The sequence below is a fragment of the Sinocyclocheilus anshuiensis genome, unplaced genomic scaffold, assembly GCF_001515605.1.
Source record: "Sinocyclocheilus anshuiensis isolate Anshui unplaced genomic scaffold, SAMN03320099.WGS_v1.1 scaffold261, whole genome shotgun sequence".
Taxonomy (NCBI): domain Eukaryota; kingdom Metazoa; phylum Chordata; class Actinopteri; order Cypriniformes; family Cyprinidae; genus Sinocyclocheilus; species Sinocyclocheilus anshuiensis.
In genome coordinates, this window is record NW_015536515.1 from 950,649 (window position 1) to 970,564 (window position 19,916).

The window sequence follows — 19,916 nt, forward strand, 5'->3', positions numbered from 1 at the left end:
CGTCCCTGTCTGTCTGTCTGTCTGTCTGTCTGTCTGTCTGTCTATCTATCTATCTATCGTCTGTCCATCCGTCCGTCCGTGTCTGTCTGTCTGTCGATGGTTCTATCTATCTATCTATCTATCTATCTATCTATCTACCTATGTTTTGTTCGTTTTTCATTTGATGGTTCTATCTATCTATCTACCTATCTATCTATGTTTTGTTCGTTTTTCATTCGATGGTTCTATCTATCTATCTATCTACCTATCTATCTATCTATCTATCTATCTATATTTTGTTTGTTCTTCGTTCGATGGTTCTATCTATCTATCTATCTACCTATCTATCTATCTATCTATCTATCTATATTTTGTTTGTTCTTCGTTCGATGGTTCTATCTATCTATCTATCTACCTATCTATCTATCTATCTATCTATCTATATTTTGTTTGTTCTTCGTTCGATGGTTCTATCTATCTATCTATCTACCTATCTATCTATCTATCTATCTATCTATATTTTGTTTGTTCTTCGTTCGATGGTTCTATCTATCTATCTATCTACCTATCTATCTATCTATCTATCTATCTATATTTTGTTTGTTCTTCGTTCGATGGTTCTATCTATCTATCTATCTACCTATCTATCTATCTATCTATCTATCTATATTTTGTTTGTTCTTCGTTCGATGGTTCTATCTATCTATCTATCTACCTATCTATCTATCTATCTATCTATCTATATTTTGTTTGTTCTTCGTTCGATGGTTCTATCTATCTATCTATCTACCTATCTATCTATCTATCTATCTATCTATATTTTGTTTGTTCTTCGTTCGATGGTTCTATCTATCTATCTATCTACCTATCTATCTATCTATCTATCTATCTATATTTTGTTTGTTCTTCGTTCGATGGTTCTATCTATCTATCTATCTACCTATCTATCTATCTATCTATCTATCTATATTTTGTTTGTTCTTCGTTCGATGGTTCTATCTATCTATCTATCTACCTATCTATCTATCTATCTATCTATCTATATTTTGTTTGTTCTTCGTTCGATGGTTCTATCTATCTATCTATCTACCTATCTATCTATCTATCTATCTATCTATATTTTGTTTGTTCTTCGTTCGATGGTTCTATCTATCTATCTATCTACCTATCTATCTATCTATCTATCTATCTATATTTTGTTTGTTCTTCGTTCGATGGTTCTATCTATCTATCTATCTACCTATCTATCTATCTATCTATCTATCTATATTTTGTTTGTTCTTCGTTCGATGGTTCTATCTATCTATCTATCTACCTATCTATCTATCTATCTATCTATCTATATTTTGTTTGTTCTTCGTTCGATGGTTCTATCTATCTATCTATCTACCTATCTATCTATCTATCTATCTATCTATATTTTGTTTGTTCTTCGTTCGATGGTTCTATCTATCTATCTATCTACCTATCTATCTATCTATCTATCTATCTATATTTTGTTTGTTCTTCGTTCGATGGTTCTATCTATCTATCTATCTACCTATCTATCTATCTATCTATCTATCTATATTTTGTTTGTTCTTCGTTCGATGGTTCTATCTATCTATCTATCTACCTATCTATCTATCTATCTATCTATCTATATTTTGTTTGTTCTTCGTTCGATGGTTCTATCTATCTATCTATCTACCTATCTATCTATCTATCTATCTATCTATATTTTGTTTGTTCTTCGTTCGATGGTTCTATCTATCTATCTATCTACCTATCTATCTATCTATCTATCTATCTATATTTTGTTTGTTCTTCGTTCGATGGTTCTATCTATCTATCTATCTACCTATCTATCTATCTATCTATCTATCTATATTTTGTTTGTTCTTCGTTCGATGGTTCTATCTATCTATCTATCTACCTATCTATCTATCTATCTATCTATCTATATTTTGTTTGTTCTTCGTTCGATGGTTCTATCTATCTATCTATCTACCTATCTATCTATCTATCTATCTATCTATATTTTGTTTGTTCTTCGTTCGATGGTTCTATCTATCTATCTATCTACCTATCTATCTATCTATCTATCTATCTATATTTTGTTTGTTCTTCGTTCGATGGTTCTATCTATCTATCTATCTACCTATCTATCTATCTATCTATCTATCTATATTTTGTTTGTTCTTCGTTCGATGGTTCTATCTATCTATCTATCTACCTATCTATCTATCTATCTATCTATCTATATTTTGTTTGTTCTTCGTTCGATGGTTCTATCTATCTATCTATCTACCTATCTATCTATCTATCTATCTATCTATATTTTGTTTGTTCTTCGTTCGATGGTTCTATCTATCTATCTATCTACCTATCTATCTATCTATCTATCTATCTATATTTTGTTTGTTCTTCGTTCGATGGTTCTATCTATCTATCTATCTACCTATCTATCTATCTATCTATCTATCTATATTTTGTTTGTTCTTCGTTCGATGGTTCTATCTATCTATCTATCTACCTATCTATCTATCTATCTATCTATCTATATTTTGTTTGTTCTTCGTTCGATGGTTCTATCTATCTATCTATCTATCTATCTATCTACCTGTCTATGTTTTGTTCGTTTTTCATTCGATGGTTCTATCTATCTAACTATCTACCTATCTATCTATCTATCTACCTATCTATGTTTTGTTCTTCTTCGTTCGATGGTTCTATCTATCTATCTATATTTTATTTGTTCTTCGTTCGATGGTTCTATCTATCTTATCTATCTATCTATCTATCTATCTATATTTTGTTTGTTCTTCGTCGATGGTTCTATCTTATCTATCTATCTATCTATCTATCTATCTATATTTTGTTTGTTCTTCGTTCGATGGTTCTATCTATCTTATCTATCTATCTATGTATATTTTGTTTGTTCTTCGTTCGATGGTTCTATGTATCTATCTATCTATCTATGTTTTGTTAGTTTTTCATTCGATGGTTCTATCTATCTATCTATATTTTGTTCGTTCTTCGTTCGATCTATCTATCCATCTGTCTGTCTATATATTAAGTATATTTCTAATAATTCTTAGAAAAACTGTTTGTACTAGAATACTAGAAAATACTATTTTTTACTAATATTTCTTTCTACTCAAATCGACTAGATAGATATAGGAAAGATTTCATGTACACAAATCCTAAAAATTACTTATTACTTAATTACTAAAAAATTAAACATGCCAGTCAAAATTCTGTCATTATAAATTGATTGATCCTATAACTTGTGGACAGAATATGTACCAATAATGTACCATCTTTTTACTTGTAAGATGCTGGCACATATTTTGTATATCTGCATATGAGCAATCATTATTTTGTAATGGAGTCACTACTTTAAATGTGCTAATGAAGCTTTTTATCCTGCAGATTCCAGCAAATCTGTTTCTGAGAGTGGAGAGGTGTTGGGCCACACCAACCAATGACCCTTACAGCAACATTCAGTACACCTTAATCAGGAACAGGTCTGGGACTTGAGCTTTTGCCTTTCAAGAATTTAATTTTAGTGATTTAAAAACGAATTATTTATTAACTCCCTTTTATTGTCCTCTGTGTAAATGCCCTCCTTCACCACTTCATTATTCCTTTGCTCAGGTTTTAAATGTTCATTCAATCATAATTATCACCAGAGGTGTGAAAGGGTGTTGTTGAGACATGCCGTTGAAACCGTTGCTAAAGGAGCTGATGACAAAACAAAGTATGCAGCTACAGTCATGTGATGACTGTCAGCGGCCGTATGCATTGCAGTTTAACAGCTGTGCTTGTCCTTGACTACCCAAAGAGATTCTCCACCAGGAGAAAGCTATGAAGCATGCAGTTTCTGTGAACAATAGAGAAAACAGATCCAACTTAAATATCAATCCCTTGAGTACAAATATCACTCTGACTAACATTTCTCTTCACATCAGCTGTCCAGTGTTGTGGAACGACCAGACACTAGCTGTGATGAAGAACGGTCAAGGACCAGAAGCTCTGTTCAGGATACAAATGTTCAAGTTTGTTGGCAGCTCCTACACGGATGTTTTCCTGCATTGCAACGTCCAAATCTGTCATAACACAGGAGGAGTGTGCCAGCCTGTGAGTTCCCATCAACACATATATACTGTCCAAAGAACGAAGTCACCATGCATTGATTTGATTAAAAACACAGTAAGAACTGTAATATTGTGAAATATTATTACAATTTAAAATAACTGTTTTCTATTTTAATATATACCAAAATGTAATTTATTCCTGTGATCAAAGCTGAATTTTCAGCATCATTACTCCAGTCTTCAGTGTCACATGATCCTTCAGAAATCATTCTAATATGCTGATGTGCTGCTTAAGAAACATTCTTATTATTATCAATGCTGAAAACAGTCATGCTGCTTAATATTTTTGTGGAAACAGTTATACGTTTTTTAGAACTCTTTGATGAATAGAAAGTTCAGAAGAACCGGTTTTATTTGAAATAGTATTTTTGTATCTATGTAAAAATCTTTACTCTCAATTTTGATCAATTTAGTGCATCCTTGCTGGATAGAAGTATTAGTCTTACTGACCTCAGACTTTTTAATGGTAGTGTACCTATCCAACACCATTCTGTCAGGGTCTAAAATTGGATATGCAAGTCTTCCAAAGTCCTAAAAGTCTTTAATCCTGCACTTTTTAAAAAATTGCTAATTTGAATCATCAACCATCCTTTTATATTCCACAGACAAGAAACATACCAATTTTGAACAATATGTGGGTAAATAAAAGATGTAGATTTTCTAGTTTTGATTAATTTTTCCTTTAAAAATATGGTTGAAAAACATTGTTTGCGTCCTATTAACTTTAAACCCTTGGTGCATCACAGAACTGCTCTGCTGAAGATGCATCAGTAAGGACACGCAGGGATGTTGCATCGTCTCACACAGTCTCATATGGACCAATCAGAAGACACAAAACTAACATGGAGAATACTAATCTGAGTAAGTCTTGTAAACTCTCGTGTCTTCATCAGAGTCACCATACTCGCCAATGTGCTCAAACCTATTTGAACATCTCCTCTTCCAGGTTCAGATTTGCCCCCTGTGGAAACCTTTGTGTTGGGTGGTCTGCTGTTCATCCTGATTGTCATCACAGGAGTTTTTGGGAAACTCTGGCTGCAGAGCAGAAACTCGTATCCGACCCAAGAGGCCCAGCTCACTCTCTCCAACATCCACCATATCTCAGAAGTGGCCAGCTAACTTGGGTTCTCATATACACACAGTGTTGTGTGAATTGCATTCAGTTTGAAAGTTTTGTCTGCTAACCTGTAGTTGTTCTTTTTGTCTTTTATTGTGAAATAAATAAAAAAGTTTTTGAATTCCTAAAAGCTTACTTCATATACTGTTCAAAGTGAAATATTGAGACACTTTGTGGATGAGAATCATCAGTTAAACATGATTATAGTTAATGTGATGATCTCCACCTGTGGCTCATCTGCTAGAACACCTGTGTGAACTTTAGGAGAACTAAACATCACCATCCGCTGATTCAAAGACATTGTGCAAAAATGACGACGACCAGTAAAGTCAGTGAAAATCTCTAGTCTAGATCTTGGTTTAATATTTTGTTATTTATGCATTTTAAAGTGTGATTTAAGTTTACAAATACATTTTTCGGGGTCACTTTACAACATTGTTTTATCTGACCACAATTATTGCTTAAAAAAATGAAGGGTAAAGTAGATATTTGTATAATAATTCATTACCATTGGTAGGTTAACCATCTTCATTAGTTATGTAATGATTTCAATAAAGTAAACAATAGTATCTGATATGACCAATAGTACCCTAAACACATTTAATACCATCGATTTGCATGAATGAATAACTAGGGCAAGATTTAAATGTGTCCCCAACATTTAACAATATCAACACTCATAAAGAGGATAAATGAAAAGAATGTGTTTTTTCCAAATGTACTGCACCAAATCTACTGATATCAACAGGTTACCATGAAGATTAGTGTAAGGGTAAAGTAAACATTTCAAATATGTATGAAAACCATTGTGACTATGAGAATATAGCTTTAGAATGAATGTAGGCTACATCTGATTCTGAGCTGTACAACAGGAAAAAATAAAATGACAAATTGGTAATGGTGTAATATACCGTGGTACGTTAAATGGTACTCAGTATTGTATTATCATGGTACGTGTGTGTGTGTGCGCGAGCGCTTAGTCTCCGCCCATCTATGGGCCTCCGTTCAGTTCAGTGTATCAGTAAAGAGACAGATTTCAACAGAAACAGACAGCAGTGAAAACAACATCACTGTCATTATACTCGATTAAATATTAATATTTTTTCATTAAATAAACACTATCCTCATTAAACGACTGAAGACTCGTTACTGATCAACGGTAAGACACTTTCACGTCTGTTTACTTTGAGTAACGTTGGTTTTCTCACCGGCTACGACCTAATAGACCCGGTCTTTGTTAATATCGCAAAATACTTATTTTTCCCTCTTAGTAATATGATAAATGTTCATCAGTATACAACGTTTATTCATTTCTTATGTGTGTCGTTTTCATTTAATCTTGCATTTCGCGGCTAACCAGCTAATGCTACAGGCTTTGTGTTTTGTCAGTTTAACGAATTAAAACATTTACCTGTCATAATATAAACATAAAGATGTTTGAGGATGGTTCGTTGGAGTTAAGTCGTTGGTTATTGATCTACACGAGTTAATAGTACTGTCAGGTTCATGTTGTCAGTCGTTTTACTCTAAAGAAGAACAACAAAAGCTGCTTCAGGTTTCATGAGTTTGACTGGATTGAGTTCAGTGCAGAGCAAGAGCATGTCATATTTGGGAGACATTTCACGTTTAGTGTCAGATCATATGTAGGATTGTGTCATGCTTGGGATTATTATGCATCATATGTCATATTTGGTGTCATGTCATGTTTATGAAAATTAGGATCCACAGGTTATAGGCCCTTGATTACTAAGAGATAATTAACTCAGTTGTCAGCTATCAATTATGGCATATAAGCAATTGTCATTAATGAAAATAATAAAAAATATTTTTAAAAATTAATAATAATGAGATTTAACTATTTAATTATCTGTTTTTTAATATGTATTGACCTTATACTGTAACTGACATATACCTTAAGCAAAATAGTGTAGGCTGGCTTGAATAATAAAATTCTGAATATTTTATATAACATTCAGGTTTTAAAAATATTTCAGTAACACTTTACAATAAGGTTCCATTAGTAAAAGGACATTAACTAACATGAACAATACGTTTATTACAGTATTTATTCATCTTTGTTAATGTTATTTAATGAAAATACAGTCGTTCATTGTTAGTTCATGTTAATTCACAGTGCATTAACTAATGTTAACAAGCAAAAAAAATTTTTTTGTAATAATGCATTAGTAAATGTTGAAGTTAACATTAGCTAAGAATAATAAATGCTGTAGAAGTATTGTTCATGCTTAGCTCATGTTAACTAAAGTAGTTAACTAATGTTAACTAATGAACCTTATTGTAAAGTGTTACCAATATTTCTTTTTTTTCTCCACTTTGGTTGTGATAGTCCTTTTTCATTCTCTTGTTTCAAGGAATGCATCCCATTTGAAAATTAAATTAAGATTAAAATGTATTATTATGCAGCAGTTATACATTTTTGTCATATTTTCCAGAATTTTATACAGTAAAGTGGTTCATTTAAGCATTACTCTTGTTGTTGTTGTTGTTGTTGTTGTTGTTGTTGTTGTTGTTGTTGTTGTTGTTGTTGTTGTTGTTGTTGTTGTAAAACTGTAGGAAGACATTAGCTCATTATGAATCATCACCGTACCTGTTGTTAAAAAAGTTTGTCAATGTGCTCTCTACTTGGCAATTACTTAGCAATTTTTGTTTTTTGATTGCTATATGTGTAAAATTAACCTATAATAATTCCAATTGGATTGCATTTTATTTTGTGGTTTGCTGGACTGATAAGCTGACTTTTCTGTTCCAATAAAAGCTCAAAATAAAATGCAATCAAATAAGCCTCTGTTTCTGATACACATTTACAGATTTTCAGTTTGAAGTGTGATTTTGTTTCTTAAACATGTCTAATAATAAACAAAAATGGCTAATAATTGTCAGTTGTGCAAGCTTTGAACCATAAGTTATTGCACAAAAATGTAGCCTACCTCTGTACTGCCACAAATTTGAGCCCCTCTAAGATGAATCCTGAAGTCATGTTATGTTTGGGGTCATACTGACATGTTGTAAGCATGCTGTCTGTTGTAAGTCCTTATGAGTGATTGCTTGTGCAACTGTATGCCATATTGCACATGAGCACTAGATACCAAACACCTAAGTATTTAGAAAACATCCTCAGATGTGTTTTGCTGTTTCAAAAGAAGCCATCACAAGACGTCTCAGACTAACATGCCGGCATTGTACACAAATGTTTCGCAATGTTTATGCCCAGCTGGTGTTGCAAGGACTATGTTGAAAGTCAGCTTGGTAATTAAAACTTACACCACATCATGACAGACCCCCACCCACCACCTTAACCCAAGTGACTCAGACGGTTTGCATTTAGGTCATGCCGGCTGAGTCTAACTGCTCGTGTCTAGCCAAGCCCTGTCATGCTGGAGAGAGAGAAGCTTCTTGAATGACATTGCAAGATCCTTATGGAAGTGTTTCTTTTGAGTGGAAGCCATTACTGATTCCTGTAACATACCGTTCAGAAACAAGGGGTCATGTTCCTTCTAAGTCCTCGAAGAACCAGCGTGACCGTGCAACTTTAGGACAGTTGTGAAATGGCAGTGCAATGGTTTAGTAATTTGGTAAACATACTGCGAGAGGGCAACAGGGTCTGATTTACACTTATCCCTTTTAAGAGACGGGGAGACTTTCCCCAAGAATGGCGTACATAGATTTTAAGCCGTGTGGTGTTGTACACAAAGTGTGTGTCCAAAATAAGATCAGGTCTAACGATCCGTTTTCTTTTCTTCCACAGTGTTTGCATAGCGTCTTTGAGTTAAGCGACTCACTAATATTTGCAATGGAGGAGCTTCATATCCATTGCCTGAAATGTGTCAACCGCCGATGTATGATAAGACCAGAACCTAATGTTTCCTGTGACCTCATGGGTTGCCCTCTTGTGTGTGGAGCGGTTTTCCACTCATGCAAACTGAATGAACATCGCTTGCTGTGTCCATACGAAAGAGTCCCGTGTCTGAACTGTGGATTCGGATGTCCGTTCAACCTTGCCAGAGTCAAAATGGCACAGCACCTTGAAACGTGCCCAGCCAGCATTGTGTGTTGCACTATGGAATGGAATCGATGGCCAGTGAGTTACGCAGATCGCAAGTCCTACGATAACTTGAGTAAGGAGGTTTGTGACGTGGAGCAGCTCGACATGGCTTTGGCCCTCCAGGATCAGCGGATGTTGCTGGAGTCGCTTAAAGTGGTGACCACTGTGACAAAAGCTCTGGAAGAGCAAAATCAGGACAGTTCCAGCCGCCAGGAGTCGAACCCTGAAAATGAATTCATTGAAATGGATGAGGAACCGTATGGTGGACCTTACACAACTTCAGTGGAAAACCGTAGAAGCTTTGCCGTCACTTTGGACGTTCTCCGTAGTGCAAAAAATATTGACTTCATTGTGGAGAATACCAATGGTGAGGAACAGAATGGAGGTTGCAGCGGTGTCAGGAATGGCGATGGGGAGTTTAGCAATGAAACAACAAAGGAAAGTGACACTGATTCGGATTCTGATCTGGGAGCGGTAGGTGGTGCTGATTGTCCTTTTCCAGTAGACCCTGAAGATGAAAGAGATGATTGGTTGGAGAACAGTGGATGCGGTGACTCTTCTGAAGAAGAAGGCGAAATGAATGGTGGGATAGAACTCAGTGAACTTCATAATGAAGGGGACGGTGTCAGCCAGGTCAGACTTGAAAGGGTCAATGGCTCTTCAAACGCAAGGCAGGTTTTATCTGATCATTCCATACCTGTTCTAGCACAGGAGCCTGAAATGGCCCACTTGCCTCAGCTACCTCTTCCTTTGCCCATCCCTGTGCCTAACCTGATGCACAACAATGTTCTGCACCATTTGCCTTTCAGAATTGAGGACCGATGGCTGGAGCGCAAGTTGGAAAATCTCCAGGCACTCAGGGGAATGAACTTGTTTACAATCAAAGGGCGAAGGACTCTGTTTTCCGACCCCTATTTATTCAAAGCCAAGATGGAGGACAAGGCGGTGGACACGTCAGACCTTGAGGTGGCAGATGATCTGATGGGTCTTCATGGCATTGACCTCATCACCGCTGCCTTGCTCTTTTGTTTGGGAGACTCACCAGGAGGTAGGGGCATCTCAGACTGCCGCTTTGTAGACGGTTATCGCATTGACTTTGGTACGCAGACCTTCTCCCTCCCTTCTGCAATACTGGCAACCAGCACCATGGTTGGTGACATCGCCTCAGCTTCTGCCTGTGACCACGCCAGTCCGCAACTCTCCAACCCCAGTCCATTTCACACCCTCAGATTAGACCTCGTTCTGGAGTGTGTGGCACGCTATCAGACCAAACAGCGCTCGATGTTCACCTTCGTATGCGGACAGCTGTTTCGCAGAGATGAGTTCTCCTCCCATTTTAAGAACGTCCATGGTGACATACATGCTGGCCTTAATGGCTGGATGGAGCAAAGGTGCCCGTTGGCGTACTATGGATGCACCTACTCACAAAGAAGGTTCTGTCCTTCAGTACAAGGTTTCAGAGTCATCCATGACCGACACCTGGGCTCTTTTGGTGTGCAGCCTGGATTAGCAGCTTGTCCCAATGAGCCTCTATCTAGAACTGACACCTGTCAATTCAGGTCCCACTGTGATCACCTTAGTGACCTGCCCTTTGAGTTACTCCAGTACATTGCGAGCTTCTTGGATGGCTTTAGCCTGTGCCAACTCTCCATTGTGTCTCGCACTATGAGGGACGTGTGTGCCAGTCTTCTTCAGTCCCGTGGCATGGTGGTCCTGCTCTGGGAGAAGACAAAGCAAGTTGATGGAACCTCGTCTTGGCAGATACAAGACAAGGTAATCAGAGAGTATTCACCTTTGTTGTTATGTCTTGAAACACCAAGCATAAAAAAAGTGATTTTTCACAATCTAAGTTGCTGATGTTTTTTGTTTTAGGTATGGCGGTTCAGTACGGCGTTTGACACTGTAAACGAGTGGAAGTTTGCCAACATTTCCAGCATGGCCGACCACCTCAAGATGTGCACGTTTAACACCATAACACGGAGAGAAGAGGCTGTCCCACTTCCATGTATGAGTTTTACAAGAGAACTTACAAAAGAGGGACGCTCTCTACGTTCAGTGCTTAAACCGGTGATATAGACAGTAGTCAAAATGCAGAAGAGGATTTCGTTTTAGAATACAACATGCCTTATGTGTTTAGGTGAACCATGGGATTTGTTTGGCAATGGATTCATTAAAATAAGAGCCTAAACTTGATAAACCAATTTTGGAAGAGATGTTTTTTTAATAAACAATATCTACCTGCTGTATTGATGATGGTTGTGCTGTCTTGCATTTTTGAGACAATATATTCCGTTTTTTTTTTTTTTTTTTTACAAATTCGTTGCTTTTGTTGAACTATGTAGCTTCAAACCAGAAACACTGAATTTTTAAAATGGTGATGACCAAACGGAAAACCATTGTGTGCATTTTTGTAATGCAGGAATACACAATCCAATTTCTTTCAGATCAGTGGTTCTCAACTGGTTTTACTTTTGGACCCAAATTTACATTGTACATGAAATGGTGACGTAAGGGTCATGTTTTCTTTTACCTTGCATAGTTTTCCTCCTTGAGAATGTATATTAAGCAAACTGTCCATTTTGGCATTTCATATAATAGATGAGTTTGCTCCAAAATACATTAGAGTTTGATTAGATGTAGAGCAAAAGATATAGGAATTGTTTTCTCTTTATAAGTCCATTTATTTTACTATCCTACCTATGCATGACTATATGGTTAGTTGCATTTGATTATTTGAATTTGTATTTAGCATTGTTTTGTTTTTTTTGCCTGCTGTCACAGAACAGACCAGCAAACCACCATTTGAGAACCACTGATGTAGACTTTAACCTCCTGATTTCTCTCTCATTTAAAAGTCTATAAATGACAGTCTTATACAGTTTTCCCTTTTGATCAGTTTGTCAGAACGAACACATAACAGTTCATTCTCCGAGAAGCATTTATGGTATCCAGTTTTAGCTGTATACAACACATAGTACTTGATACTGTCACACACAACACTTCCAGTGGTCATCTTCTGTGTCTTTTGAAAAGTAAGCGGATTCATGTAAATGTACTTTATCTAAGTTGATGGCATGTGCTTTATTACAATCTTCCTGATGCTGAGTCACTGCACAAAACCTGCAGGACAGGTACAAGACTGCAGGTGTAGCCTGTTTTGTGGTGGCATACAGTGCATGTGCAGATGTACTTCTCTGTCTCTCAGGGGTTTAACATCAAGCATATGCCATTATAGACAGTTTATCTGTTAGAAACTTGATGTGAGCTTGTGATTCTCTTCCACTTTTATTTGTTGATGGTTTAAAAGTCAAGTTTACAGTATGTTTTCAGGTGTGCAATTACAGTGTTTCAGGTTGCTAACAGTCTGAAATGTTGCAATATTTTCAATCTTGTTTAAGGAATTAGTTGTGTGATATGTTTTACTGTATGTGCTTTCTGCAATTTTTGTTGTGTGATGACAATAGAGCAATATTCTGAAACGTTTCCGAATAATCTAATTCTAGCATCTTTGAGAACTGAAGAGTCATGAAACGCTTATTTTTAAAGACTTTATCAGAGTTAACATCAGTCGAAGTGCAACATGTTAATGTCTTTGAGGTTTTTTTTGTTGTTGTTGTTGCCGAAGGAACAAAATGCATTCATTTATTGCATCAACAGTCTGGGAGCCTTTTATGTTGTTCTATTTAAATATATTTACTCTAAGTTTTCCAGACATATATATCATTGTATGAGGGAACTCAGGTATTTAAAGAAGAACTGTGGAAAGTTTAGGTCGGGATTTGTACTTTTTTTTTTTTTGAAAGTAAGTGTACAGTTAATTTACCCTCCAAACCAACACTTTTTTGTAATACAGTTTTCATATTTGCGGTTTTATATGACCTCATAGTTCTCAAACCTCTTTTTCTATTGTAAATAATCAAAATGTTTGTCCATCTTTAGGTTAACTAACCTAAACAGTTGTTTCACATCAGTAGTTGTATCATCATTTGCATTTTTTAAATATTTTAATTTAATAAAGTGTGAGAAATCCAGGTTGCCTGTGTGCCATTTTATCAGGCTCCAGATATGCAGCGAACCAAGTGTCAAAGATTTAAAATAAAGTTAAGCAAAGCTGGCAGAGAAATTAATTTGCCAGTGTGAAATCAATCATGTAATGGGTGGATGGTAGTTTTTTAAGCATAGAAATATTAAAAGTATACTAATAAGTAGTGGATCCACATTTATCACTTAAGTGCATGATGTGGCTCTGATTTTACAGATATTTTATAATAGCATCACTCTATTTTTATGTTTGTAAAGTGCTTTACCACCAGATGGTGCTGCTGTATTCAGAATCAGAACATGCTAATCAAAAACCACAGGTCTTTTGCACAGTACATTTCCTGAGAAATTTGTTAATGAAACGATTAATTTTCTTTCTAAGGACAATATTTAATGTTCATTAAAGTTGGATCTGGCTTTTGATCCAACTTTTTGATCCTCCCTCTCCTCTTTTTTGAAAACTAAAATATGGTCACCCTATCTCCGTATAATTTCGCATGTAGGCCGAAACATACACATAGACATGAAAAACCATGATAAATGTCCTGAATCAGGTGGGCTCATCTGCTTCAGTAACCTTCGTGGAAATGGGCTTTTACAGCAGAGTTAAGGGTTTAGACAGACAAATAATACACCCAGAACTATCACCACATTTCTTAAGCTAAACAAAGAAGCATAGCTTTCTGATGCTATAATGTTCTTCAATAGATGATGCATGTCTTCGTAATAATCTTTACAGAGACAATGGATATATCCTTAAACCTTAAGGAGGGGTGTTTTTAGCAACAAATCTATTGTCTGCTCTGCATTGTAATTAGTATTATGTAATACCGTAATTACCAATTACATAATGAATGAAGGGTTCCTTAAACCATTACCTCATTAAACAGGCATTAGAGAAAAGTTTCCATCATCTCCTAAAACAAACGAGAGCATTTAATGTACTCTTTAGATGTGTGGGTGGCTTTCATAGCATCCTGGTTAGAGAAAATAGAAACTTTTCAGTTTGCAACATTGTGACTGGAAAAAAACCCCAGAAAACATCAGTGTAGCTGAGACAATAATCAGACAGGAGATTAAAAATAGCATCCTGTTCAAAACATCCTTAATTAATCATGCATTATTGATATTCAGTTGAGTTTGAGACTGATTAGGAGTAATCTTTTAATTAAATGATGCCTAAACAAGAATTCATTATCAAAATTTGTCTCAAAATGCAGCAGGAACTTCTGAGACAAAAATATATATTTATTACAATGCAGCTTTTCAAGTCAAATCCAACGAAGTTTAATGGTGACACAGAAGCTTTTCACAACAGCAACAATATGAGTTAACAATATAATTGTAAGGACTTGCTCAGACACCAAAACACACAATATAGTGTCATATGTAAGATGCACACAGCAAACAAATGTATGAAACATATTTTGGAATAAAGATGGAGGAAACATCTACTACATGTCCAATATCAATGGAATTGGAAAAGAAACACTCCACTAGTGTGATTCCTTTTCAAATTGTTGCTTTTGCCCTATAGATGGACAACAGTGCAGTGCAATATGTAGATGAGTTTGCAGCGGTTTAAAATGAAAACTCCTTGATGAATTTGTTTCTTAGAAACGCACAGCTTTTCCACTTCACAAGGCATTATATTGATGTACTGTAGTCGTGTGGATTACTTGTGGATTATTGTGATGTTTTTATCAGCTGTTTGGACTCTCATTCTGACGGCACCCATTCACTGCAGAGCATCCACCGGTGAGCAAGTGATGCAATGCTACATTTCTCCAAATCTGTTCCCGTTAAGAAACAAACTCGTCTTGGGTGGCCTGAGGGTGAGAACATTTTCAGAAAATTTTCATTTTTGGGGGAGGAACTTTTCCTTTAAAGCAGACTTTGCATTGCTCAGAACTGATTGTCATAGTGAGAGAATGTGTACACTTTTTTTGACAGCAGTCTCTCTGGAAGGAAGTCGCGTGGGGATCTGTCTGTACGGTCATCCTCTAGCGAACAGCTCACGGATAAACAAACACATCTGCACTGCGGTCGACTCCAGCTCTTATCAGTTTGAGGAGCAGAAGACAGCGATGATGAAAGTCATCTCGGTGTGGGGTGTGAGATGCTCTTACATGGATGATGTAAGATGAAATCTTATGCAAAGAGCTCAAACTTCAGATCCCAGGCCTCCACGATCTCATCTGATTGAAGAGTCTCATGTGAAGTTGCCAGAAACATCCTCAGATCTAAAGGAAAGAGGATAGACTATGAAAGCTTGTCTCTGCCACAGGACTGAAACAAAATAAAAATGGCAGTTGTGAGTTTATATCTGGCGGTTCTGACTTTTTTCTCAGAACTGCAAATGATAAACTCAGAATTCTGAAATATAACCTCAGAATTGTGAGAGAAAAAAAAGTCAGAATTGCAAAGAAGAAAAGTCCAGATTGTGAGATAAAAAGCCGCAATTACTGTTATTATTATTTCACTTTTTTATCCATTGGTGGAACCAAAAAATAGAATTGCAAGATGTAAATTCAGAATTGTGAGATGTAAACTCGGTCCAAATTATGAAGTGTCCATTTGATGCGCAATTCAGAATCTTGTCGGAAATAGTAGGTCGTCTGGGAACTTTTTGCCTATTATTTTATGAATACTGTGAATTTGGGGCGTACTACTTTCACATACTGTTTTTGGTCTTCTATATATTAGGAAAGCATGTGATTTTGGATAGAGCCATATAATAGTAGGCTATATGAAGTTGTTTTGCTAGCATTCGTAAGGCATCAGGCCACCAGAGGCGTCAGAAACACATCAGTGGCCCTCAGCGTGCATCATGTGACATGATGCAGGTACCTGTCCGCCTCCAGACTCTGAGAAGGTTCCAGCTCATTCATCATCATCTCAGTGTCAGATGAGCTCTGATGTGCACATGTAGCTGCTCTCTCATCAGTCTGAGAGTGGATGTCGTCTGCACTCCTGCAAAGATGAGCATGATGACAGATCATTTTGCATACTCTTTTACATAATATTGTCACTGCTTACATAATATTGCATTTTGCATAATAGATGATGTCTAATTCATTAGCAACGATCTCAAAGGCAAGCATCAATATTGTATTGCTTAAATTGGTTTAACCCATTCTTTTGTAGTTTTAGATTTTAAATAAAAAAAAAATCATACTATATTTATTAAAAACCTATGCTGAAAAATGACTTGTGTAGTGGTCAATCAGTGGCATGATGACAGACATTTCAAAGAAAAACTAAGAAAAGCAAGCAATCAAATAATCACTTGAAATCTATCCATGCAATTAAGTTGTTAAATGCATAGCAGGTTTATTATAGTAAACTAAAATTGTTGCCATATAAACTTTAGTTAATTGAAATAAAATAAACCTTAACTGAAATAAAATAAAATATACAAAAAAAAAAAAAAAAAAAAACCAATATGTATTAAAAAAAAAAAAAAAAAAAAAAAAAAAAAAAAAAAAAAAACGTATATGTACTTTAAACAAATTTAAAAATTTCTCATTTTTATAATTTGTAATATTAAAAAAAACTAAAAATTAATAAACACTATAGACAAATTTAAAAGAAAAAAAAATTACTGAAACTTTAACCAAACAAAATCAAAACAGAAAATATAAAAATAAAAACTCTAATGGTGTCTCGGTTATAATAAGTAACATTGTCGCAAAGATCTACCGCAATGCTTATTCAAATTGTAATAATTATTTTTAGGATCGCTATGATTAAACATGAGCATACTGCCGTTATGTGCCTGTACTGAATTAGTCCAGATGCATGAAACAGATTTATTTGTGCTGCTCACAGTGAGGTCGAATATTAAATGCTCACTCATCAGTCTGTTAGTTCAGGTGTCACAGTGACTGACAGAATGACAAACTGCTGTGCACATGAACCAAACGATCTGGTGCAACTCACATTTTTCCTGTTGACAGGAGAGATTCTGCTACAGGTAGGATGGCACTGGATTCTCTGTTGTTCTGTGTCGACCTGAAAATGAAAAGTGAAAGTTCAATGTGATGCAGGTATCGAACTGTAAAATGTCTGAAGCCTTTTCTTCTTTTCCCTGCAGCTGTCAAAGTGAAATATTCACTTCAGCAAAACAGCTTGTTAAGGGGACAGGCAAAACAATCAACCTTAAAACAAAATGCACTTGTAACAGGGTGAGAAAAAGAGATGCCTTATTGTAAAAATCCTGCTCATTAGTGGATGCCTTTTCAGTGTTGCCAATTAAGAAAACCTTTCCTGTTGTATGAATACACTGTTTCAGTATCTAAAGTGGACATTTAAGTCAAACTTAAAATGTTATTACACTAGTTAAAATATCAAACCAAGTGACATTTATTTAAAAGAAAGTTGGTATAAGCACAACTTTTCAAGCTTAAACTGACATTATGCATCCACTAAAAAAATCATTGCAACAAAAATTAGTAGTTCTGAGAAAAGCTTTTAAGCATTTCAGAAATATTAGTGCAGCATTTGAGTAAAGCTGCTAATTGGCTTGATATAATACAACAACATTCATACATTTGAATTGTGGCCACTGCATATTAAGAGCGAATACACAGCTTGAATTCCCTGAGGTCATGTAATGGTTTTGAAGTGGATGAAGGGTGGTGGTGGAGCAGAAGAGATTCAAACTAAATCAGAGAACGAGAGGAGAGACTGCAGATACTCACTCATACTCCTCTGGACACATGCTTACAAATGCAACGGGGCTGCAAAACATACAGACAGCAGAGTGAGAAAATCTCATAGCTGTCAACAAACCTGATCACACATGGGCATTACTTGGCCTTGTGAACTTTTCACACTTACACTACTTCAATTTGTCTACTAAAAAGGTCCAAAAGTGTATATGCATCACAAGAAATCAAATAAAAAAATATTTTCCCTTAAACCATTATGAATATTTATCATTTGTAACACATCTCAAATCACTATTCATTATGTGGTACAATTATTTAAAAAATTTTTAGACTATTATTACATAAATAATAATAGCATTAAAAAATACGTATTGCTTTATTCAGCGATATACAAGCGATATTTCCATTCACATCATCATGTCTCATATTTCATCTCAAGTTCTTCAGTGTCACTGTTTTCTTGTTGATAAACAAGTACACTAATCTTTGAAGAATTTTAGTACTGCCAAAATTATTGATTGTGGTGGAAATTAGACTATAACTGAGGGAAATTCAGAATATGTGTGAAATAATTTAATTTAATTTAATTTAATTTAATTTAATTTAATTTAATTTAAAATAAAATAAAATAAAATAAAATAAAAATAAAATTAATTAATTAATTAATTAATTAATTAATTAATTAATTAATTAATTAATTAAATTAAATTATTGATTGTGGTACAAATGACACCATAACTGACGGATAGTCGTAATTTGTGTGAAGTAAAAAAATAGATATATTGATTGTGGTGGAAATGACACCATAAGTGAGGGGTAGTCGTAATTTTAAAGAAAAGAAAGGAAAAGAAAAGATATAAAATAAATAATATAAAATAAAATAAACTTAAATTAAATTAAAAATTGCTGATTGCAATGGAAATGACACCATAACTGAGGGATAGCTGTAATTTGGGAAAAATCGAATTAAAAAATCATCCAAGAAATATAAATGTATGATTATTGCACTGTTTAGATCATTGTTAAAAAATATATTTTCTAAATATATATATAATGGATTTTCATAGTTTAACATTAAACAGCTGGGTCTGGGACAATAAAGAATATTGCAAAACATGAAAATAATCTAAAAAGTAGCAAAAATAAATTAAAGCAAAAAAGTTTTAATTAGCATGTTTAATTTGAGTTTCAAAAGCAACTGTAGTTGACAAAACACCCATATGCAGTCACTCATACAATGAATCAGGACAAGTAATAATGACACTGACTCAACACAAAACTACTATTGTCTGTGCTCTGACATCGCAACAGCCAGTGAGAACAGCTGCTTTATTTCAATATTAAAGACTGCCGTGAACATGATAAATGTCCCGTCTCTTCATTTCCCCCACAATCTCACTAAACAGACACCTGACTGCTTTTGTAATTAAATTCACATCCACGAGAGGGAAGCAGTATTTGTGTGTTGATGTTAAAGCGGCAGCTTTGGAATTACATGAATGAACGGCCTCCAGCATTCGAATGACACATGAATAGACCTTTAGTCATTAATGAACTTCTCAGCAAAACAGAAGCTGAGAAACATGTTTCCCATGAGGCCGAGCGATGACAGGAAGTAGTCGAGTTACCAGGACATAAATATATGAAGTATAATACTGTTTATACTTGCACTTTTTAAACAAGAATTATAGGCCGATAAAAATCTGGAGATCTCAAAAAGATCTTGAATATTTGCACTAGGAAAACTCACGTCTCTGAATGCTCTTCCTCCGGGATGGTCTGCACGGGCAGGTAGCCGAGCCGAGGGTGTTTGGTGAAGTACTTCTTTGAGCGGAACTTGTTTTTCAGCACCTTGGTGAAGTCACGCACATCTTCTCCTGAGGTGGTCTGTAACAGAGAGGCTG

The 19,916-nt window shown here is 35.3% G+C and overlaps 3 protein-coding genes across 4 annotated transcripts in view; 2 read left to right on the forward strand and 1 right to left on the reverse strand.

The window, feature by feature from the left end:
- The window catches only part of LOC107693161 (pancreatic secretory granule membrane major glycoprotein GP2-like), a gene marked incomplete at its 5' end in the record, with an annotated part of 10,683 nt that extends 5,368 nt beyond the window's left edge, over positions 1-5,315 (forward strand). The window contains 4 exons of the mRNA XM_016492447.1: positions 3,394-3,488; positions 3,933-4,101; positions 4,865-4,979; positions 5,065-5,315. Of these exons, the coding sequence (XP_016347933.1) occupies positions 3,394-3,488; positions 3,933-4,101; positions 4,865-4,979; positions 5,065-5,237 (552 nt within the window). The remainder of the gene's footprint in view (positions 1-3,393; positions 3,489-3,932; positions 4,102-4,864; positions 4,980-5,064) is intronic.
- Positions 5,316-5,489: 174 nt separating this feature from the next.
- LOC107692662 (F-box only protein 30-like) lies at positions 5,490-13,211 on the forward strand. Of its 2 annotated transcripts, none has more exons than XM_016491831.1 (3): positions 5,490-5,563; positions 9,002-11,071; positions 11,171-13,211. In XM_016491831.1, the coding sequence occupies exons 1-3, from the start codon at positions 5,546-5,548 to the stop codon at positions 11,372-11,374; spliced, it is 2,292 nt and encodes a 763-aa protein (XP_016347317.1). In that variant the 5' UTR covers positions 5,490-5,545; the 3' UTR covers positions 11,375-13,211. The 2 variants fall into 2 exon arrangements, with proteins under 2 accessions (XP_016347317.1, XP_016347324.1); XM_016491838.1 differs by lacking the exon at positions 5,490-5,563 and adding an exon at positions 6,236-6,394.
- Positions 13,212-15,208: 1,997 nt separating this feature from the next.
- The window catches only part of LOC107693170 (utrophin-like), a 17,320-nt gene continuing 12,612 nt past the window's right edge, over positions 15,209-19,916 (reverse strand). The window contains exons 11-15 of the mRNA XM_016492461.1: positions 19,763-19,899; positions 18,043-18,081; positions 17,282-17,353; positions 16,190-16,312; positions 15,209-15,582 (exon numbers count right to left, since the gene is read on the reverse strand). Of these exons, the coding sequence (XP_016347947.1) occupies positions 15,552-15,582; positions 16,190-16,312; positions 17,282-17,353; positions 18,043-18,081; positions 19,763-19,899 (402 nt within the window). The 3' untranslated portion in view covers positions 15,209-15,551. The remainder of the gene's footprint in view (positions 15,583-16,189; positions 16,313-17,281; positions 17,354-18,042; positions 18,082-19,762; positions 19,900-19,916) is intronic.